General features: G+C 48.3%; 1 protein-coding gene across 1 annotated transcript in view; it reads left to right on the top strand.

Annotated features, from left to right (window-relative positions):
* The window catches only part of LOC310727127 (uncharacterized protein), a 564,745-nt gene that overhangs the window by 442,812 nt on the left and 101,961 nt on the right, over window positions 1–19,972 (top strand). The window contains exon 33 of the mRNA XM_083543328.1: window positions 19,229–19,402. Within this exon, the coding sequence (XP_083399454.1) occupies window positions 19,229–19,402 (174 nt within the window). The remainder of the gene's footprint in view (window positions 1–19,228; window positions 19,403–19,972) is intronic.

Genomic DNA, 19,972 nt, shown 5'->3' with positions numbered 1-19,972 from the left:
GCGAATGTTGTTGGAGCGAAGTGGCGTGGCTACGGAACGATGCCGCTTGTGGTAGAGACACTAGCTAGCTATCTCTCCCCGAGTGTTGCGTCTGTGACGGCTATCGGTTTGCCTACGTAGAGCCGCTTGGCTCTGGTGGGTAGGGCTACGCTGCAGGTCGGGCTACGGGTTGCTTCCACACGATGGGTGTGTTGCAGGCATACCGGGCTGGCCTGCTATGGGGGATGGTGCGAGCTTCCTTCTGAGCGCCATGGTGTCCCCTCCTGGCCTGACCTGGTAACGCTGTAGGTGAGGGCGATTGCTGGCGGGTTCAGGAGACCGCGGTGGCGTTTCAGTGGTAGTTCCTCGCTGCTCCGATGGGGCTGCTCGGCAGCAGCCTCGCCCTGGTACGTCCAGGCACAGCGAAATAGCCCGGTGAGAGTGTTGCCACCCGATTCCCGCGGGGAGGTCCTAGGGGCCCATGGCGTCACTCTGAGACCGAGGAGGGGCTGGACGGCCTGATGGTCGTCCCCGCCTCTAGTGAACGGGCTGTGGTGCGTAGGCCTGATGGCTTGCATCTTGGAGGGCGGTGCGCACCTCATGCTACGGCGCTCATCTCTCCCTGGCACCACCGGGAGGCCGGTCTGTCGGCCCTGCCACAGGGTGTTCGGAACGCTGCCTCCCTTTTGCGGTTAACTCCCTTATTTCCGCCCGGAGGTTCGTTGCGGATGGGGGTCATCCGCTGCCTCTCAGGGGGCTTCAACGGCCGCAGTGCGCTGCTCCTGCCGTTCGGGTTCAGGAGGACTGTCTGCTAGCCCTGCCACTGGTCGTGTTCAGGGCGCAGCGTTCTCCAGCGGTTTGCTCCCCGTATTCCGCCCGTATGGTCGCTGCGGATGGGGGGGATCCGCCGCCTCTCAGGAGGTGTAGTCGGCTGCAGTGCGCCGCTCCAGCCGCTCTGAGTGGGTCAGGGGCCGGCCTCGAGGGGTTGGTTCTCCCTGTGGAGACTTTCTGTCAGTCTGGAGGGCTGCCTGGAGTCTCTCGGGGGTCCTGCGTACTGTGGAGAAGGGCCATTCGGCTGCGTACATTTGGTTCGCGTCTTCTCCTCCCCGGTTCAACGGGGTGTGTCCCGCCCTGGTGGGACCCGTGCAGGCTCTGGTCCTGGGACAGGTGGTGCGTGCTCTCCTGAGGAAACGGGCCATCGAGGTGGTTCCCTCCTCCTTGTTCAGAGAGTCAGGCTGCTACAGTCCGTGCTTCGTTGTTCCGAAGAAGGATGTGGGTTGCATCCCATTCTGGATCTCCACTCCTTGAACCACTCACTGTGAGGCAGTTCCAGAGGCTGCTGGGTCTCATGTCGGCAGCGTCCAGTGTTTTTCCACTCGGCCTTCTCCGCATGTGGCCCCTCCAGTGGTGGCTCCGGGGCAGGAGGGTTCTCCCCTTGAGGGAGTCTGTATCGTACCATCAAGGTCTCACGGTGTGCCCTTTGAGCCTTGGTTGCATGGTAGGACCCTACGTTCTGTCCCGAGGCCCCGTTTTAGGGACTCCTTGTCGTCGCGTAATGCTAACGACGGACGCTTCCCTCACGGGGTGGGGGGGGGGGGGTGGTCATAAGTGGCCACTCCGCCCGGGGTCTGTGGAGCGGCCCGCGTCTTTTGTGGCACGTAGGTTGCCGGGAGATGCTGGCAGTGTTGTTGGGGTTACAACACTTCCTCCCAGTCCTTAGAGATCACTATGTGTTGGTCCGCGCGGACGATACTGCGGTGGTCTCGTACATCTACCACCAGGGGGGCCTCCGGTCTCGCCCCTGCAATCAGCTGGCGCAGGGGGTCCTCTTGTGGTCCCGGGACGAACTCCTCTCATTTAGAGCCGTTTACGACCCGGGACGGTTGGATGTCTGAGCAGACGCCCTGTCGAGACAGTGGCTGCCATGGGACGGTCTTGGCGAGGCTACGCCTGTACGCCTTTCCACCCAGTCCCGCTGCTCTTGGGAGTTCTGGTATGAGTTCGCCGGGAGGAAGTCTTCTCCTCCTGGTGGCACCTCAAGGGCGGGCGGAACCCTGGTTCGCCCCCGCCCGGGGTTGTGGAGGCTGCGGCCCCTAAGGGGGCACAGTTCATGGCGGCTGTTCTCTCTACCGAGATAGTAGAGGCCCTTCTCCACTCCAGTGCTCGCTCCACGAGGAGGTCGTACGCCGCACGATGGCGACTGTTCGCGTCACGGTGTGAGCCCCATGACTTGGACCCAGTTGATTGCCCGGTCGGTTCAGTTCTGGTGTTTTTGCAGGTACAGTTTGCCGCAGGGTTAACCCCTTCGACCCTGAGGGTTTCCGTGTTCACTGGGTGGGTCCCATTGGTGACACGTTTCCTCTGTCTGGTTTTATGGCCTTGACCTCAGAGCCACCCTGGGCTCCTCTGTTCTGCGTGCTGGTGCCGAGGCCCTCACTCTTTCGGCAGGGTCTGGTCAGTGTGGCGTGATTGGACACTCGTTCCCATAGCGTTTCGACGCAGCTCGAGTTCCTGAAGAGGAACGTCTCTAGGTTACGACCGTAACCATAGTTCCCCGAGGGAACGTGATGCTGCGTCTCCGTGCCACACTCCCTGCATCCCTGCGGCGCTTACCTTCTCTCTTTGCATAAGCTAATGTCGCTACCACCGCACAGCCATCTTGTAGCTTCCTGGTTTACGCGACGTCGCCTGTCTATGACGTCACGGCTTGCCTATTAGCTAGATTTCACACGTGGTTCAGAGCGTGGTCACGCAGGGGCGTTCCCATCTCTCGGGGAACTATGGTTACGGTCGTAACCTAGAGACGGTCTTCCCTCACCACATCCATAAACTTCCTCCTTGGTCTTCCTCTCTTCCTCCTTCCAGGCACCTCCATCCTCAGTATTCTTCTACCAATACTCCATGTCCCTCCTCTGCACATTTCAAAACCATCTCAATCTCACCTCCCTCAACTTGAATCCAAAACGTCCTACACACGCTGTCCCTTGTCCCATTATAATCATTCCCAACAAACATATCAACATCTTCAGCTCTGCTACCTCCAGCTTCACCTCCTGTCTTTTACTCAATGCCACTGTCTCTAAACCATACAACATCTCAGGTCTCACCACAGTCCTATAAACTTTCCCTTTCACACTCGCAGATACCTTTCCATCACAAATCACTCCTGCTATCACTCTTCTCCACCCACTCCACCCTGCCTGCACTCTTTTCTTCACTTCTCTAATACACTCTCCATTACTTTGCACTGTTGACCCCAGGTACCTGAACTGCTAGACCTTCTCCACCTCTTCTCCCTGCAACTGCTCCACTCCGCTGCCCTCCCTTTCATTCACACACATGTACTCTGTCTTTCTCCTACTGACTTTCATTTTAATTCTCTCCAGCAAAGGAAGTAGCTGAATTCACAATTACTTCACGCCTGTGTTACATATGCTGATGGATGAGAGTCATGTCTCTTTCTGTTACAGCCTTCTTGAGCTGGTCCACCACTCAAGCCTCTTGGTTTCCAAAATTTCCTTAGTCTGTCCACAGGGATAATTGGGAAGGAAATTGATTTCCCCTCTTCTGGGTCTTACTAATTATTTTGAGAAGGATAAACATAGGGTGATGTATGAGTGGAGGAAGTTGCACACAGGTGGACCATATTCTATGTAGGAGATGCAACCTGAAGGAGATTGGAGACTGTAAGGTGTTGGCAGGGAACAGTGTAGCTAGACAGCATCGGATGGTGGTCTGTAGGATGGTTTTGGAAGTGAAGAAGAAGGACTGAAAGATAAATAAAAATTGTGGAAACTAAAGAAGGAAAAAAGTAGTGTGAGATTCAGGGAAGAGGTCAGACAGGGGCTCGGTGGCGGTGAGTCAGTGAATCTGTGAGTGCAAAGTAAAGCACTGACCTGCTGCAGGAGATGGATGAGGAATTCAGAGAGTCTCAGAGAATCTCAGAGAGTCTAAATCTTAGGAGGACAGTGTACACTTTATTGCATGGTGCCTGTCCCTCCTCAGCACCACCAGGAGGTCAGGCTAATGAGCCTGCCACAGGATGTGCTTCAGGGCACAGCCACCACCAGAGTGTGTCTCCCTCCATCTCCACCCAGCCTCAACGGCTGAAGGCTGAAGGAGGCTACATTTTTTTCCTGAGGACGGAAACATTCAAAGCTCTGTTTCAACACTGCAGAAAAATGTGGAGAATTAAAAAGAAGCGCTTTGGCTGAAGGAAGAACATTACAGCCATAAGCACAAAGGAAAGAAACGAGATTAAGGAGCAGGTTGGAGTTTAGGAATCAGTTCTGCATCACAGTGAACACAGTCTCCATGTTCAGGGTGCAGAGTGGGGGTGTGGTGCAGAGTGGAGCGCATGCGCATTACGTGTTAGTGTTAAACTGCAGTTTATGAGTGTTTGGGGTATAAATGGACTTCTGTTTATTCTTCATCAATTAAACTAATTGTTCGCTGGTTTGTACATTGTTAAAGTGAGGCACCTCAAAGCCCAAAAACAGAGCATTGCTCTAGGCCCAAGCCCAAGGAGCCGGCTGACCTAGGGGTCATCCTCTTTAAAAAGCGGGACGTGGTGCACAGGCCCTGAATCTCAGAGAGTCTAAATCTTAGGAGGACAATGTACACTTTATTGCATGGTGCCTGTCCCTCCTCAGCACCACCAGGAGGTCAGGCTAATGAGCCTGCCACAGGATGTGCTTCAGGGCACAGCCACCACCAGAGTGTGTCTCCCTCCATCTCCACCCAGCCTCAACGGCTAGAGGGCATTGCTCCAGCCGCTCTAGACGGGCCAGAGACCAGCCTCGAGAGCAAGGCTCTTGGGAAAGCCTGCCAGATGTGTCTTGGTGGGTCCTGTACAAAATAGGCAGAGGCAACTCAATTCAATTTGGGTCCTCTCCTTCCCGCTTTAATGGGGTGTGTCCCACTCTGGTGGGACCCGAGCAGGCTCTGGTCTTGGAACAGAAAGTGAGCACTCTGCTAATGAAAGAGGCCATTAAGTTGGCTTTTCCCTTATAGAGTCCGACTTTTACACCCAGTACTTCATGGTTAGGAAAGAAGAAAGGGGGTTTCTAGATCTGCGCTCCTTGAAACGCTTACTCATGAGGCTCAGATTCAGGATGCTCACTCTCAGGCGAATCATGTCTCAGATCAAGTCCGAGGACTGGTTTGTCATGATAGCTCTAAAGGACGCATACTTCCAAAAAGCCATCCAGGAGGTTCCTGATGTTTGCTTTTGGGGGCGAACCTTACCAATATCAGGTCCTCTCGTTCGGCCTAGGGCTCTCACCCCGCACCTTCACAAAGTGCATGAATGAGGCCTTGGCCCCGCTGAGGCTTTGGGGCATCCGCATTCTGAACTATATTGACAATTGGTTGATATTAGCTTGATCAGAGCCTCGGGCAGTCCGAATATAGATATGTGAAAGGAACCTTTGTTCCTGTCTCAGGGCCCCGTCCTGGGAGCTCCTTGTCGTCATGTAACGCTAACAACAAATGCATCCCTCACGAGGTGGGGAGTGGTCATGCGTGGCCACCCCGCCCCAAGGTCGGTGGAAAGAGCTACACCTCACATGGCACCTAAACTGAATGGAGATTTTGAGGTTTCTAGCATTGAAACACTTCCTCCCAGACCTGAGGGATCGCCATGTGCTGGTCCATACAGACAACACGTCAGTGGTCTCATACATCAACCACCAGGGGGGTCTCCAAACTTGTCCCCTGTACAGTCTGGCATGGCAGATCCTCCTGTAGTCCCAGGGAAAGCTGTTCTCACTGAGTGCAGTCTATATCCGGTGTCAACTGAATTCTGTCTCACTCACCCAGCCCCCTGGACATCATGGTACAGACGTGGCCGAGGCTACACCTGTACGCCTTTCTCCCTATCGTGATGCTACCAGAAGTTCCGGAGAGAGATCGCCAGGAAGGCCATCCTCCATTGCAGAGCTCCCTCCACGAGGAGGTCGTATGCCGCTAAATGGCACCTGTTTGCTGCGTGGTGCAAGCACCACTAATTAGACACAGTTAACTGGTCAGTTGGTTCAGTGCTGGAGTTCCTGCAGGTACAGTTTGCCATAAGGTTGGTTTTTTCAACCCGGAAGGGTTACATGTCCGCTATCACGGCTTATTGTACAGTGTCTGTGGGAGAGTCACTGGGTAAACACAGCTTGGTTGACACGTTTCCTGCGTGGCACCCGGAGGCTGAGGCCTAGGATGTGACCCAGAGTGCCTGTGTGGGACTTGGCTGTTGTGCCGGTGGGCACAGAAGGAGGACACCGGGCGCGCTGAGGGGAAGGAGGCTACATTTCTTACCTGAGGACGGAAACATTCAAAGCTCTGTTTCAACACTGCAGAAAAATGTGGAGAAGTGAAAAAAAGTGCTTTGGCTGAAGGAAGAACATTACAGCCATAAACACAAAGGAAAGAAATGAGATTAAGGAGCAGGTTGGAGTTTAGGAATCAGTTCTGCATCACAGTGAACACAGTCTTCATGTTCAGGGTGCAGAGTGGGGATGTGGTGCAGAGTGGAGCGCATGCGCATTACGTGTTAGTGTTAAACTAGTGTTTGGGGTATAAATGAACTTCTGTTTATTCTTCATGAATTAAACTAATTGTTCGCTGGTTTTTACATTGTTAAAGTGAGGCCTTTCTTTTTCCTCATTTTCTGGTTGAAATAGTTTTACATATTTTTTAATCTTGTTTCTAAACTAAACTTTAAAATAAAATAATAATAATAATAATAATTACATAATTGTTTAACCTAGCTCTCTCTCTCTCTCTCTCTCTCTCTCTCTCTCTTTCTGTCGGTTTACGAGTTCCTCTTCGGGAATAAAAATGTCCTCCAGAATGAGTGAGTCTGTGAAACAGGACATAAAGAAAGATGAGAGGTGAGTGAAGGTTGTGACTCTGTGAAAAATAGAAATGTTCTCACATTCACCAACACTAAACAGATCAGACTCTGATGTGTATCTGTGAAAAGTGACGAGTGAAGAGTTGAATTCAGCAGCTTTGTCTCCAGATGTTCAAAACCAGCTGATGATTAGTGACATTAAGCTACTGAGCAACACGTCTAACCCCAAGTTGTCCCTGTAGCTGGATAAAGTATGAAGGTTAAAGAATGGGATCAGTGTTAATAAGAACATCATCAGATTTTAACTCCAGTTTCATTATTCAGTGTTGCTGCAGAACAGTAATAATGATGCAGTGGTTGTGTGTGTTTAGTCTGATTCAGGGTAAGAGATCAGACTCACCTGAACCCAGCTGTGTGTCCATGAAGAGTGATGGGTCAATGGATCATCCAATAAAATTTACAGACACAGACTGTACTACTGATTTGAGGTGAGGAAATAGTTGTTGTCTATATATATATATATATATATATATATATATATATATATATATATACAGTGCTTTGCGAAAGTATTCGGCCCCCTTGAACTTTGCGACCTTTTGCCACATTTCAGGCTTCAAACATAAAGATATGAAACTGTAATTTTTTGTGAAAAATCAACAACAAGTGGGACACAATCATGAAGTGGAACGAAATTTATTGGATTTTTCAAACTTTTGTAACAAATAAAAAACTGAAAAATTGGGCGTGCAAAATTATTCAGCCCCCTTACTTTCAGTGCAGCAAACTCTCTCCAGAAGTTCAGTGAGGATCTCTGAATGATCCAATGTTGACCTAAATGACTAATGATGATAAATAGAATCCACCTGTGTGTAATCAAGTCTCCGTATAAATGCACCTGCACTGTGATAGAGAGAGCATCATAAAGAACAAGGAACACACCAGGCAGGTCCAAGATACTGTTGTGGAGAAGTTTAAAGCCAGATTTGGATACAAAAAGATTTCCCAAGCTTTAAACATCCCAAGGAGCATTGTGCAAGCGATAATATTGAAATGGAAGGAGTATCAGACCACTGCAAATCTACCAAGACCTGGCCGTCCCTCTAAACTTTCAGCTCATAAGAGGAGAAGACTAATCAGAGATGCAGCCAAGAGGCCCATGATCACTCTGGATGAACTGCAGAGATCTACAGCTGAGGTGGGAGACTCTGTCCATAGGACAACAATCAGTCGTATACTGCACAAATCTGGCCTTTATGGAAGAGTGGCAAGAAGAAAGCCATTTCTTAAAGATATCCATAAAAAGTGTCGTTTAAAGTTTGCCACAAGCCACCTGGGAGACACACCAAACATGTGGAAGAAGGTGCTCTGGTCAGATGAAACCAAAATCAAACTTTTTGGCAACAATGCAAAACGTTATGTTTGGCGTAAAAGCAACACAGCTCATCACCCTGAACACACCATCCCCACTGTCAAACATGGTGGTGGCAGCATCATGGTTTGGGCCTGCTTTTCTTCAGCAGGGACAGGGAAGATGGTTAAAATTGATGGGAAGATGGATGGAGCCAAATACAGGACCATTCTGGAAGAAAACCTGATGGAGTTTGCAAAAGACCTGAGACTGGGACGAAGATTTGTCTTCCAACAAGACAATGATCCAAAACAAAAAGCAAAATCTACAATGGAATGGTTCACAAATAAACATATCCAGGTGTTAGAATGGCCAAGTCAAAGTCCAGACCTGAATCCATTTGAGAATCTGTGGAAAGAACTGAAAACTGCTGTTCACAAATGCTCTCCATCCAACCTCACTGAGCTCGAGCTGTTTTGCAAGGAGGAATGGGCAAAAATTTCAGTCTCTCGATGTACAAAACTGATAGAGACATACCCCAAGCGACTTACAGCTGTAATCGCAGCAAAAGGTGGCGCTACAAAGTATTAACTTAAGGGGGCTGAATAATTTTGCACGCCCAATTTTTCAGTTTTTTATTTGTTGAAAAAGTTTGAAATATCCAATAAATTTCGTTCCACTCCATGATTGTGTCCCACTTGTTGATTCTTCACAAAAAATTAGTTTTATATCTTTGTTTGAAGCCTGAAATGTGGCAAAAGGTCGCAAAGTTCAAGGGGGCCGAATACTTTCGCAAGGCACTGTGTATATATATATATATATATATATAAACAAACACTGGCTTTATAAATACTTTCAATAATGCTTCCTCCTATTTTACAGATTAGTAAAGAATAAGAGATCAGACTCACCTGAACCCAGCTGTGTGTCCATGAAGAGTGAACAGTCAATGGATCAGCCAATATACTTTAAAGACACAGACTGTACTACTGATCTGAGGTGAGGACAGTTGAATGTATAAGTGCAGTGTTTTATCACTCACACTCTCACATAATCAAACATCTCTGTAATATGTGTGTATTCACTGCTTTGTGTTTGTAGTTATGAATATGATTTATAGTCTTTATTCTACTTTTAATAAGTGTTTTATTTGTTCACAGACTGCAGAAGAAGAAATCAAATATCACTGAAAAGAGTTATTTAGAGGCCACATTCAAGGTGTGTGTGTGTGTGTGTGTGTGTGTGTGTGTGTGTGTGTGTGTGTGTGTGTGTGTATCTATTCCACTCTTACTGCTATGTGACAGAACAAAATCCTGAGCCGCAGTAAGAGAGAAGTCAAGTGTGTTGTGTTTCCTCGTTGGTTTTAACATCGGTTTTCTTCTGCTTTTCTCATTCTTCTTGTTTGTTCCTTGCTTTCTTTCCAAACTGTTTAAAATTGAATCATCAGCATTTTCAAAAGCTCCTTTGGCCTCCTTGTTAATACTCAGTGATTCACCTTCATGTTTTTACTCGTCTGTGCTCTCGTCTGAAACCAGTTTGTCTGGATGTCAGTAATGAACACATTCTTATGTCACATTATAGTGTTTGATATGAGTGTAGTGAATTTTTTGCTTCTGTTTTAAATCAGGATCTGGAGCACAAAGTCATCACTCTGCTACAGAATGAACTGAAGAGATATAAGAAGCTCCTGAGTCCAGATTACCCAGCATGCTCTGGGAGGGAGGTGGAGGATGAGGAGGATCAGAGCAGTGTCAGAGAGGGAGTGCTGAAGATCACATTGCACTTCCTGAAGAACATGAAGCACACAGATCTCGCTAATACACTGCAGAACAGTAAGAGCTCATGGGGTTCTAACATCACTTTATCTTCAGAGGAAGGAAACTGCTGTACATTTTATTAAACACATCTCATCATAATGATGTGCTTTTATCAACACAATATAATAACACATCAGTACTGACATTCCATATGATATACAGCTATGAAAATATCAGTAGCTCACAGAGATGATCAGAGAGTTTACATTTTCTTCTTCTTCTTCTTCTTTCGGCTGCTCCCATTAGGGGTCGCCACAGCGGATCATCCGTCTCCATACCACCCTGTCCTCTATATCTGCCTCTTTTACACCAACTACCTGCATGTCTTCCCTCACCACATCCATGAACCTCCTCCTTGGCCTTCCTCTTTTCCTCCTACCTGGTGGCTCCATCTTCAGCATTTTTCTACCAATATAATTCATGTCCCTCCTCTGCACATGTCCAAACCATCTCAATCTCGCCTCCCTCACCTTGTCACCAAAACATCCTACATGTGCTGTCCCTCTAATAAACTCATTTCTAATCTTGTCCATCCTCGTCACTCCCAACGAAAACCTCAACATCTTCAGCTCTGCTACCTCCAGCTCCACCTCCTGTTTTTTACTCAATGCCACTGTCTCTAATCCATACAACATCGCAGGTCTCACCACAGTCCTATAAACTTTCCCTTTCATTCTTGCAGATACTCTTCTATCACAAATCACTCCTGTCACTCTTCTCCACCCACTCCACCCTGCCTGCACTCTTTTCTTTACTTCCCTAACACACTCTCCATTACTTTGCACTGTTGACCCCAGGTACCTGAACTCCTCCACCTTCTCCACCTCTTCTCCCTGCAACCGCATCACTCCACTGCCCTCCCTCTCATTCACACACATGTACTCTGTCTTACTCCTACTGACTTTCATTCCCCTTCTCTCCAGCGCATATCTCCACCTCTCCAGGCTCTTCTCAACCTGCTCTCTACTCTCACCACAAATCACAATATCATCTGCAAACATCATAGTCCAGGGAGACTCCTGTCTGACCTCGTCCGTCAACCTGTCCATCACCACTGCAAACAGGAAAGGGCTCAGGGCCGATCCTTGATGCAGTCCAACCTTCACCCTGAACCAGTCTGTCGTACCTACTGCACACTTTACTGCCGTCACACTGTCCTCATACATGTCCTGCACCACCCTCACATACTTCTCTGACACACCTGACTTCCTCATACAATACCACAACTCCTCTCTCGGCACCCTGTCGTACGCTTTCTCTAAATCCACAAATACACAATGCAGCTCCTTCTGTCCTTCTCTATACTTCTCCATCAACATCCTCAAAGCAAATAAGGCATCTGTGGTGCTCTTCCTCGGCATGAAACCATACTGTTGCTCACAGATGGTCACCTCTTCTCTCAGCCTGGCTTCCACTACTCTTTCCCATAACTTCATGGTGTGACTGATCAACTTAATTCCCCTGTAGTTACTGCAGGTCTGCACATCTCCCTTATGCTTAAAGATCGGTACCAGCACACTCCTTCTCCATTCCTCAGGCATCCTCTCCCCTTCCAGAATCCTGTTAAACAATCTGGTTAAAAACTCCACTGCCATCTCTCCTAAACATCTCCACGCTTCTACCGGTATGTCATCTGGTCCAACCGACTTTCCATTCTTCATCCTCTTAATCGCTGCTCTCACTTCCTCCTTACTAATCCTATCTACATCCTGCTTCACCAACTCCACATCCTCCAACCTTCTCTCTCTCTGATTTTCCTCATTCATCAGCTGCTCAAAATACTCCCTCCATCTTCTCAACACACTCTCTTCACTAGTCAACACATTTCCCTCTCCATCCTTTATTGCTCTAACTTGCAGTACATCCTTCCCAGCTCGGTCCCTCTGCCTGACCAATCGGTATAAATCCTTTTCTCCTTCCTTAGTGTCCAACCTCTTATACAGCTCCTCATATGCCTTTTCCTTGGCTTTCGCCACATCCCTTTTAACCTGCTGCCGCATCTCCTTGTACTCCTGCCTACTCTTCTCATCACTCTGTCGATCCCACTTCTGTTTTGCCAATCTCTTTCCCCTAATGCTCTCCTGCACTTCCTCATTCCACCACCACGTCTCCTTGTCTTGCTTTCTATTTCCAGATGTCACACCAAGTACTTTTCTAGCTGCCTCCCTCATCACTCCTGCAGTAGTTGCCCAATCATCCGGCACCTCTTCACCACCACCAAGCCCCTGTCTGACCTCTTCCCTGAACCTCACACTACACTCTTCCTCCTTCAGTTTCCACCATCTTATTCTTCTTTCAAACCTTACTTTCCTCCTCTTCTTCTTCGCCTCCAAAACCATCCTACAGACCACCATCCGATGCTGTCTAGCTACACTGTCCCCCGCCAACACCTTACAGTCTCCAATCTCCTTCAGGTTGCATCTCCTACACAGAACATAATCCACCTGTGTGCACCTTCCTCCACTCTTATACGTCACCCTATGATCCTCCTTCTTCTTAAAATACGTGTTCACCACTGCCATTTCCATCCTTTTAGCAAAATCTACCACCATCTGCCCTTCCACATTCCTCTCCTTAAAACCATACCTACCCATCACCTCCTCATCACCTCTGTTCCCTTCACCTACATGCCCATTAAAGTCTGCCCCAATCACCAATCGTTCTTTCCTAGGTACACCATCTACCACTTCATCTAATTCACTCCAGAATCTTTCTTTCTCCTCCATCTCACAGCCAACTTGTGGAGCATAGGCACTGATGACATTTATCATCATCCCTTCAACTTCCACCTTCACGATCATCACCCTATCAGAAACTCTCTTCACCTCAACTACACTCTTACTGTATGCTTCTTTCAGAATCACCCCTACACCATTTCTCTTCCCATCCACACCATGGTAAAACAGTTTAAACCCACCTCCAATGTTCCTGGCCTTACTCCCTTTCCACTTGGTCTCCTGAACACACAACACATCTACCTTTCTCCTCTCCATCATATCAGCTATCTCTCTCCCTTTACCCGTCATAGTACCAACATTTAAAGTACCAACCCGAACCTCTACTCTCCTACACTGCTCCTTTTCCTGCCGTCTCTGTAGACGCCTTCCTCCTCTCCTTCTCCTCCTTCGGCCAACAGTAGCCCAATTTCCACCGGTACCCTGTCGGCTAACGATACCTGTGGCGGTCGTTGTTAACCCGGGCCTCGACCGATCCGGTATGAAATTCTCATTTGTGATCCGCATATTTGATTTGGCACATGTTTTACGCTGGATGCCCTTCCTAACGCAACCCTCCCCATTTACCCGGGCTTGGGACCGGCACTAAGAGTACACTGGCTTGTGCCCCCCTAATGGCTGGGTTGAGAGTTTACATTTTATTCTTCTATTTTTCAGAACTCGTCTCTGTGCACCAGCGAAAACTCAAATCCAAACTGAGAGAGAAATGTCAAAGAATTACTGAAGGAATCTCACAGCATGGAAGCTCAGCACTTCTGAATGAGATCTACACAGACCTCTACATCACAGAGGGTTGGAGTGGAGACGTCAATAATGAACATGAGGTGAGACAGATTGAGACAGTGTCCAGGAGACCAAGTACACAGGAGACACCCATCAAATGTAATGATCTCTTTAAAGACAAGTCCATCAGAAGTGTGCTGTCTAAAGGAGTTGCTGGAATTGGAAAAACAGTCTCTGTGCAGAAGTTCATTCTGGACTGGGCTGAAGGAAAATCAAATCAGGACGTCACCTTCATGTTTCCACTTCCCTTTAGAGAGCTGAATCTGATGAAGCAGAAACATCTCAGTCTGATGGATCTTCTTTGTCACTTTTTCCGAGAAATAAAAGAATTACGATTGATAGACTTTGAGAGGAATAAAGTGGTGTTGATCTTTGATGGTCTGGATGAGTGTCGACTTCCTCTAAATTTCCAGAACAATGAGAGATTGTGTGATGTGACAGAATCAGCCTCAGTGGATGTGCTGCTGACGAACCTCATCAATGGGAATCTGCTTCCCTCTGCTCTCCTCTGGATCACCTCTCGACCAGGAGCAACCAATCAGATCCCTCCTGAGTGTGTAGACCAGGTAACAGAGGTACAAGGGTTCAGTGATCCTCAGAAAGAGGAGTACTTCAGGAAGAGGATCAGTGATCAGAGCCTGGCCAATAAAATCATCACACACATGAAGTCTTCCAGAAGCCTCTACATCATGTGTCACATCCCAGTCTTCTGCTGGATCTCAGCCACTGTTCTGGAGAGAATGTTGGGAGAAGCAGAGAGTGGAGAGATCCCCAAGACTCTCACCCAAATGTTCACACTCTTCCTGATCTTTCAGATTAAACACAAGCACCAAAAGTACCATCAGAAATGTGACCCTGATCCTCAGCAGACCAGAGACAGTATCCTGGCACTGGGAAAACTGGCTTTCCAACAGCTGGAGAAAGGAAACCTGATCTTCTATGAGGAAGACCTGAGAGAGTGTGGTATTGATGTCAGAGAAGCGTCGGTGTACTCAGGAGTGTGTACTCAGATCTTCAAAGAGGAGTTTGGGCTTCACATGGGAAAGGTTTTCAGCTTTGTACATCTGAGTGTTCAGGAGTTTCTGGCTGCTTTATACACATTTCTCTCTTTCAACAAGAAAAAGAGTAAAAAACAACAAACCAACAATCTGTCAGATCTTTTCACCAAGTCAAACATGTCTGCATTTCTGAGGAGTGCAGTGGACAAGACCTTACAAAGTGAGAATGGACACCTGGACCTGTTCCTCCGCTTCCTTCTGGGTCTCTCACTGGAGTCCAATCAAACTCTCTTACGAGACCTACTGCCCCAGACAGGAAGTAGCTCTCGCAGCAAACAGGAAACAGTCGAGTACATCAAGAAGAAGATCAGAGAAAATCCATCTCCAGAGAAATCCATCAATCTGTTCCACTGTCTGAATGAACTGAATGATGATTCTCTAGTACAGGAAGTACAACGTTACCTGAACAGCAGAGATTCCTGGTGTCTCAGTGGAGTCAGACTCTCTCCTGCTCAGTGGTCTGCTCTGGTGTTTGTGTTGCTGAACACAGAAGAGAATCTAGATGAGTTTAATTTGAGTAAATATAAGCCATCAGATGAATGTCTTCTGAGGCTGCTGCCAGTGGTCAAAGCATCCAAAAAAGCTGTGTAAGTCATTTTAAAATGATTTCATAAATGTGTTACTAATTCCATAAATGTAGTTATTATTTTAAATGAACACTAATGACACTGCACTAATTAGGATCATGATAATCATTCATTACTCCAATCAGGTAACCAGTGTTTACTGATTAGCTTTTAGCAATAATTTAAATCATAAGTGCAGAATAACCATCAAATCTATTGATCCTTATTGGCAAATTTTGTATATAAATGTCATTGTTGTCACAGACACATTAAATAGCTTCTCCACCAGGATCCTGAAATCCCTCTTTAAGATCTCCGTTTGTCTCAGCCTGGTGTCGTTCGTTCCGGCATGGAGAACAACAGCTCCGAAGTTCTCGTTCAGGATCGTGGGTACCTGCGCAGCGACATTGAGAACACGGGCACCAGAAAAACAGCGAGTGTGCACCTTACCTTTAGCTCCAGTAGCGCAGACATGCCAGACGATGGAATCTCCGAGAATCACGGTATTGCGTTTCGCCTCGCGGAGAGGGGCGAAGCGGTTCTCGTTAAGATCTCGAAGGCCGGTGGTGGCGGGGGAGACGTCTTCGACCAGGGCTTGGCTCGCGGCTTCCGCTGCTGCCGCATCCAAGGTCCGTGGTGCACCAGTGCTGGAGTGAACGATACCTGGGTGGGCCGGGTTGTAGGTGCGCTGGGCCTGGGCAGAGAAACACGCGGAGTTGAGGTGCTGGGAGCGTTAGATTCAAACCGAGAATTTACCTGGGACAATTGCGCGTCCGCCCGGGATGTTTCCAGCGCCGCTTTCCCCTCTCGCAGCTGGGCATGCCTTGCATGCAGCTCGCGAATTTGTTTCTCCAAAGCTTCCATCTCCAATGCCACCGTTTGCACCGTTTAAGCCAATACGTTATTGTTTACTGATCTCGCTGACCACGGTGGTGTCACACTTGATAAAGATGTTGGTGTAATGCAGAGGAGCGCAGTCTTGGGAATAAAGTGGTGAGCTCAGAACACATCCCTGTGGGATGCCAGTGTTCATATATATATATATATATATATATATATACCATCAAAATACACTTACCAAATGTCTTGGAAAAAACATAGAGTGCAGTGAGGAGTATTTCTTCAATCTTTGGCAACTCTCAAAATGGTACTAATAAAACATCTCAAGAAAATTTTCAACAGCAATACTTAATCAATTAAGTCAGATCAACTCACACATGTTTTATTATGAGGGTAACACACATAACCGATGTGTTGTTCACTTAGGAGTGGAGCATGCTCAGTTGGCTCTCGAGGGAGTCAGTTGTTCACATTGTAGCAGCAAGGAGAGGAGAGCACTCACCCTGTCAGAGATTCCCGACAGGGACAGGGCTTTCCTGCTGAACGCCCTGTGGCTTCTCCTGGCCTGTTCGGCGATGCTGTAGGGGCAGTCGTCGACAAGTTTTAGGAGACAAAAAAGCAATCAGCTGTGTTTCAGTGGTACCTCCCCCGCCGCTCTCATGGGGCTGCTTGATGGGTACAGCCCCAGCCCAGCGTTGCCGGGCATCACAAAGCCCAAAAACAGAGCGTTGCCACCTGGACCTCGAAGGGCCCCCGGCAATGCTCTATGTCAACCGAGGGAGCCAGCCGACCTGAGGGTCGTCCTCTTCTCCAACAAATGGTCCGTGGTGCATAGGCCCTGACATTGCACGGTGCCCATCCCTCCTCAGCACCACCAGGAGGCCAGGCTGCTAGCCCAGCCACAAGATGTGGCTGGTGGGAGACAGCGCTCTCCAGCGTGTCTCCCTCCACCTCCACCCAAAAGAGTTGTAGTGGATGGAGGAGACCCGCCACCTCTCAGGAAGCCTTAACGGCTGCGGGGCATTGCTCCATCTGCTCTGCTTAAGGTTCCCCTAAGAGACTTCCTGGCAGCTTAGGAAAGCCTGCTAGTCATGTCTCAGTGGGTCCTACACACGATAGAGAGGGGCTACTCGATTCAATTCAGGTCCTCTTCTCCCCAGTTCAACAGGATGTGTCCCTGAGCAGGCTCTGGTCCTGAAACAGGAAGTATGCACTCTCCTAAGGAAAGAAGCCCTTTCCTTAGGAGAGTGCATACTTCCTGAAACAGGAAGTATGCACTCTTCTAAGGAAAGGAGCCCTTAAGGTGTTTCCTCCCTTAGTCAGAGAGATGACTGACAACTGTCTCCCGCTCTGATCGAAGCTATCCTCGCACCAAGTCACTCACTGAGAAGCATTTACAGTGGCTGCTGGGTCTCATGGCGGCAGCGTCCAATGTGATTTCACTTGGCCTCCTCCATATGAGAAACCTCTAGTGGTGGCTGAGAGACAGAAGGTTCTCCCGAAAGGGCAATCCACTCCGTACAATCAAGGTCTTGCGGCGAGCCCTTCGAGCCTTAGATGTGGAAAGAACCTATGTTCCTTTCTCCAGGCCCCGTCCTGGGAGCTCCTTGTCGTCCCAAAACGCATCCCTCACAGGGTGGGGAGCAGTCATGAGTAGTCACTCCGCCCAAAGTCGTGTGAACGAGCTACACCTCACATGGTACCTTAGCTGCCTGAAGATGATGGCTGTGTTTCTGGCTTTGAAACATTCCTTCTAGACCTGAGGGATCACCATGTGCTTGTTCATACTAACAACACATTGATGGTCTCGTACATCAACCACCAGGGGGGTCTCCGAACATGTCCCCTGTATAGGCTAGCATGGCAGATTCTCCTGTGGTCCCAGCAAAAGCTGCTCTCATTTAGGGCTGTCTATTTCCTGGGTCACCTAAATTGGAGAGCAGATCCTTTCGAGTCAAGGGACGAGGCCCGGGGAATGGAGGCTATACCCCGAGGTAGTGGAGCAGATATGGCAGAGATTTTGCAGAGTCCAGGTGGATCTGTTTGTGACTCAGGAGACTTCTCTCTCTTTCTCACCAAGCCCCCTTGGGGCTGGACGCCATGGTGCAGACATGGCCGAGGCTACGCCTGTATGCCTTTCCCCCCTATCGTGCTGCTGCAAAAAGTTCTGGAGAGTGTTTGCCGGGAAGGAGCCTGTCTCCTCCTGGCGGCTCTCCTCTCTTTTTCACCCCCACCCAGAGTTATGCGGGCTATGGCTGTGGTCCCTGAGGCCCCAGTTTTTAGCAGCTGGTCTCTCTAGTGAGGTAGTGGAGACCATCCTCCATTCCAGAGCTCCCTCTATGAGGAGGTTGTATGCCGCTAAATGGCACCTTTTCGCAGCATTGTGTGAGCACCACCAATTAGACCCAGTTAACTCCCTGGTTGGTTCAGTACTGAAGTTTCTGCAAGAACAGATTGCCACAGGGTTGGCTCCTTCAACCCTGAAGGTATACATGTCCTCTATCGCGGCTTATTGTACCGTGCCTGCCGGGCGGTCACTGGGTAAACACCCTCTGGTGACACATTTCCTACATGGCACCCGGAAGCTGAGGCCCAGGATGCGACCCAGAGTCCGTATGTGTTGTTCTGGCTCTGTTTCTGTGTGGCTCTGTTTAAACCCCCCTTCGAGCCCTTGGCCGAGGTGTCCCTTAGGTACCTGTCTATAAAGACTGCTTTCCATCTGGCAATGTCCTCCCTGAAGAGGGTCGGGGAGGCTTATTCCATTGCCTCGTTTCTCCTAGAGTTTACCTCTGGCATGGCAACTGCCTTTCTTCACACTAAACCAGGGTACGTACCTAAGCAGCCTGTGGTTCCCCCATGACCAGTCGTGCAGCAGGCATTCTGCCATCCTCCTTTCCAAGTCCCCAACCAGGAGAAGCAAAACCTGATTGTGTCTGATTGTGCTTGACAGGACACTCCTTCCAAAGGTGTTGTGACGCAGCTCGAGTTCCTGAAAGGGGAACGTCTGTAGGTTACATATGTAACCCTAGTTCCCTGAGGGAATGAGACACTGGGTCTAAGCCACACTCCCTGCATACCGCTTAACTGCTCTTTTTTAGAAGCTAGCGTTGCTCCACTGCTTGCACATTTTGTAGCATTTTGTAGCCAGGCTGTGTGTGTGTGTGTGTGTGTGTGTGTGTGTGTGTGTGTGTGTGTGTGTGTGTGTGTGTGTGTTTGAGATGTCAATGTTCTGATTTATTATAATTTCTCTCCCAGGCTGAGTGAGTGTGATCTCACAGAGAAAAGCTGTAAAATTCTGTCCTCAGTTCTCAGTTCAAACTCCTTCAGTGTGAGAGAACTGGACCTGAGTGGGAATAAACTGCAGGATTCAGGAGTGAAGCTGCTCTCTGCTGGACTGGAGAATCCACACTGTACACTGGAGATACTGAGGTCAGATCATCACTTACACACTGTGTTTATTATTTTAGATTCAATGAGACATTTCACTCTTTACTGAGGTTTGAATGGGTAATAAATAATAGATGTGTTGTAGGTTTTATTTAAAGATATGGATTTAGAGATAAAACTTTAAGTGATCATTGCTGCTGGTTTGCTACTTTATAGTCATAAAATAAATAATTAGACATTTATTCTCTCTCTGTTTATTTCTGCTTTGTGACACTGACCAACTGTTGAAACACTACAAATAAAACTACATTAAATTAAATCAAACTGAGACAGAGAGAATGAGAATATGATAGATAGTTCACAGTCCATGTTCCTGGGCCCGCATGAACTGCATGGTTCAGTGCACCATGCCATGGTCTGAGATGCCTATTGGAAAAAAAAAACACTTTGTAAGAAAAAGTCAGTCTTGTCTCTGATTCTTATTTAAATTTCTCCATATGCCACAGAGATTGTGGGTCTTTACCAACTCCCACAGGCACTTACTGAAAGCTACATGAGGTTCTGCATGATTCCTGTCTATATTTTCTGCTGTACAATTAAAATCACCTCACA

The sequence above is a fragment of the Silurus aristotelis genome (genome assembly GCF_946808225.1).
Source record: "Silurus aristotelis genome assembly, chromosome: 1".
In the NCBI taxonomy this organism is placed as follows: Eukaryota; Metazoa; Chordata; class Actinopteri; order Siluriformes; family Siluridae; genus Silurus; species Silurus aristotelis.
Note: the sequence above shows the minus strand (reverse complement) of the source record. Positions and strands in the feature narration are given on the sequence as shown.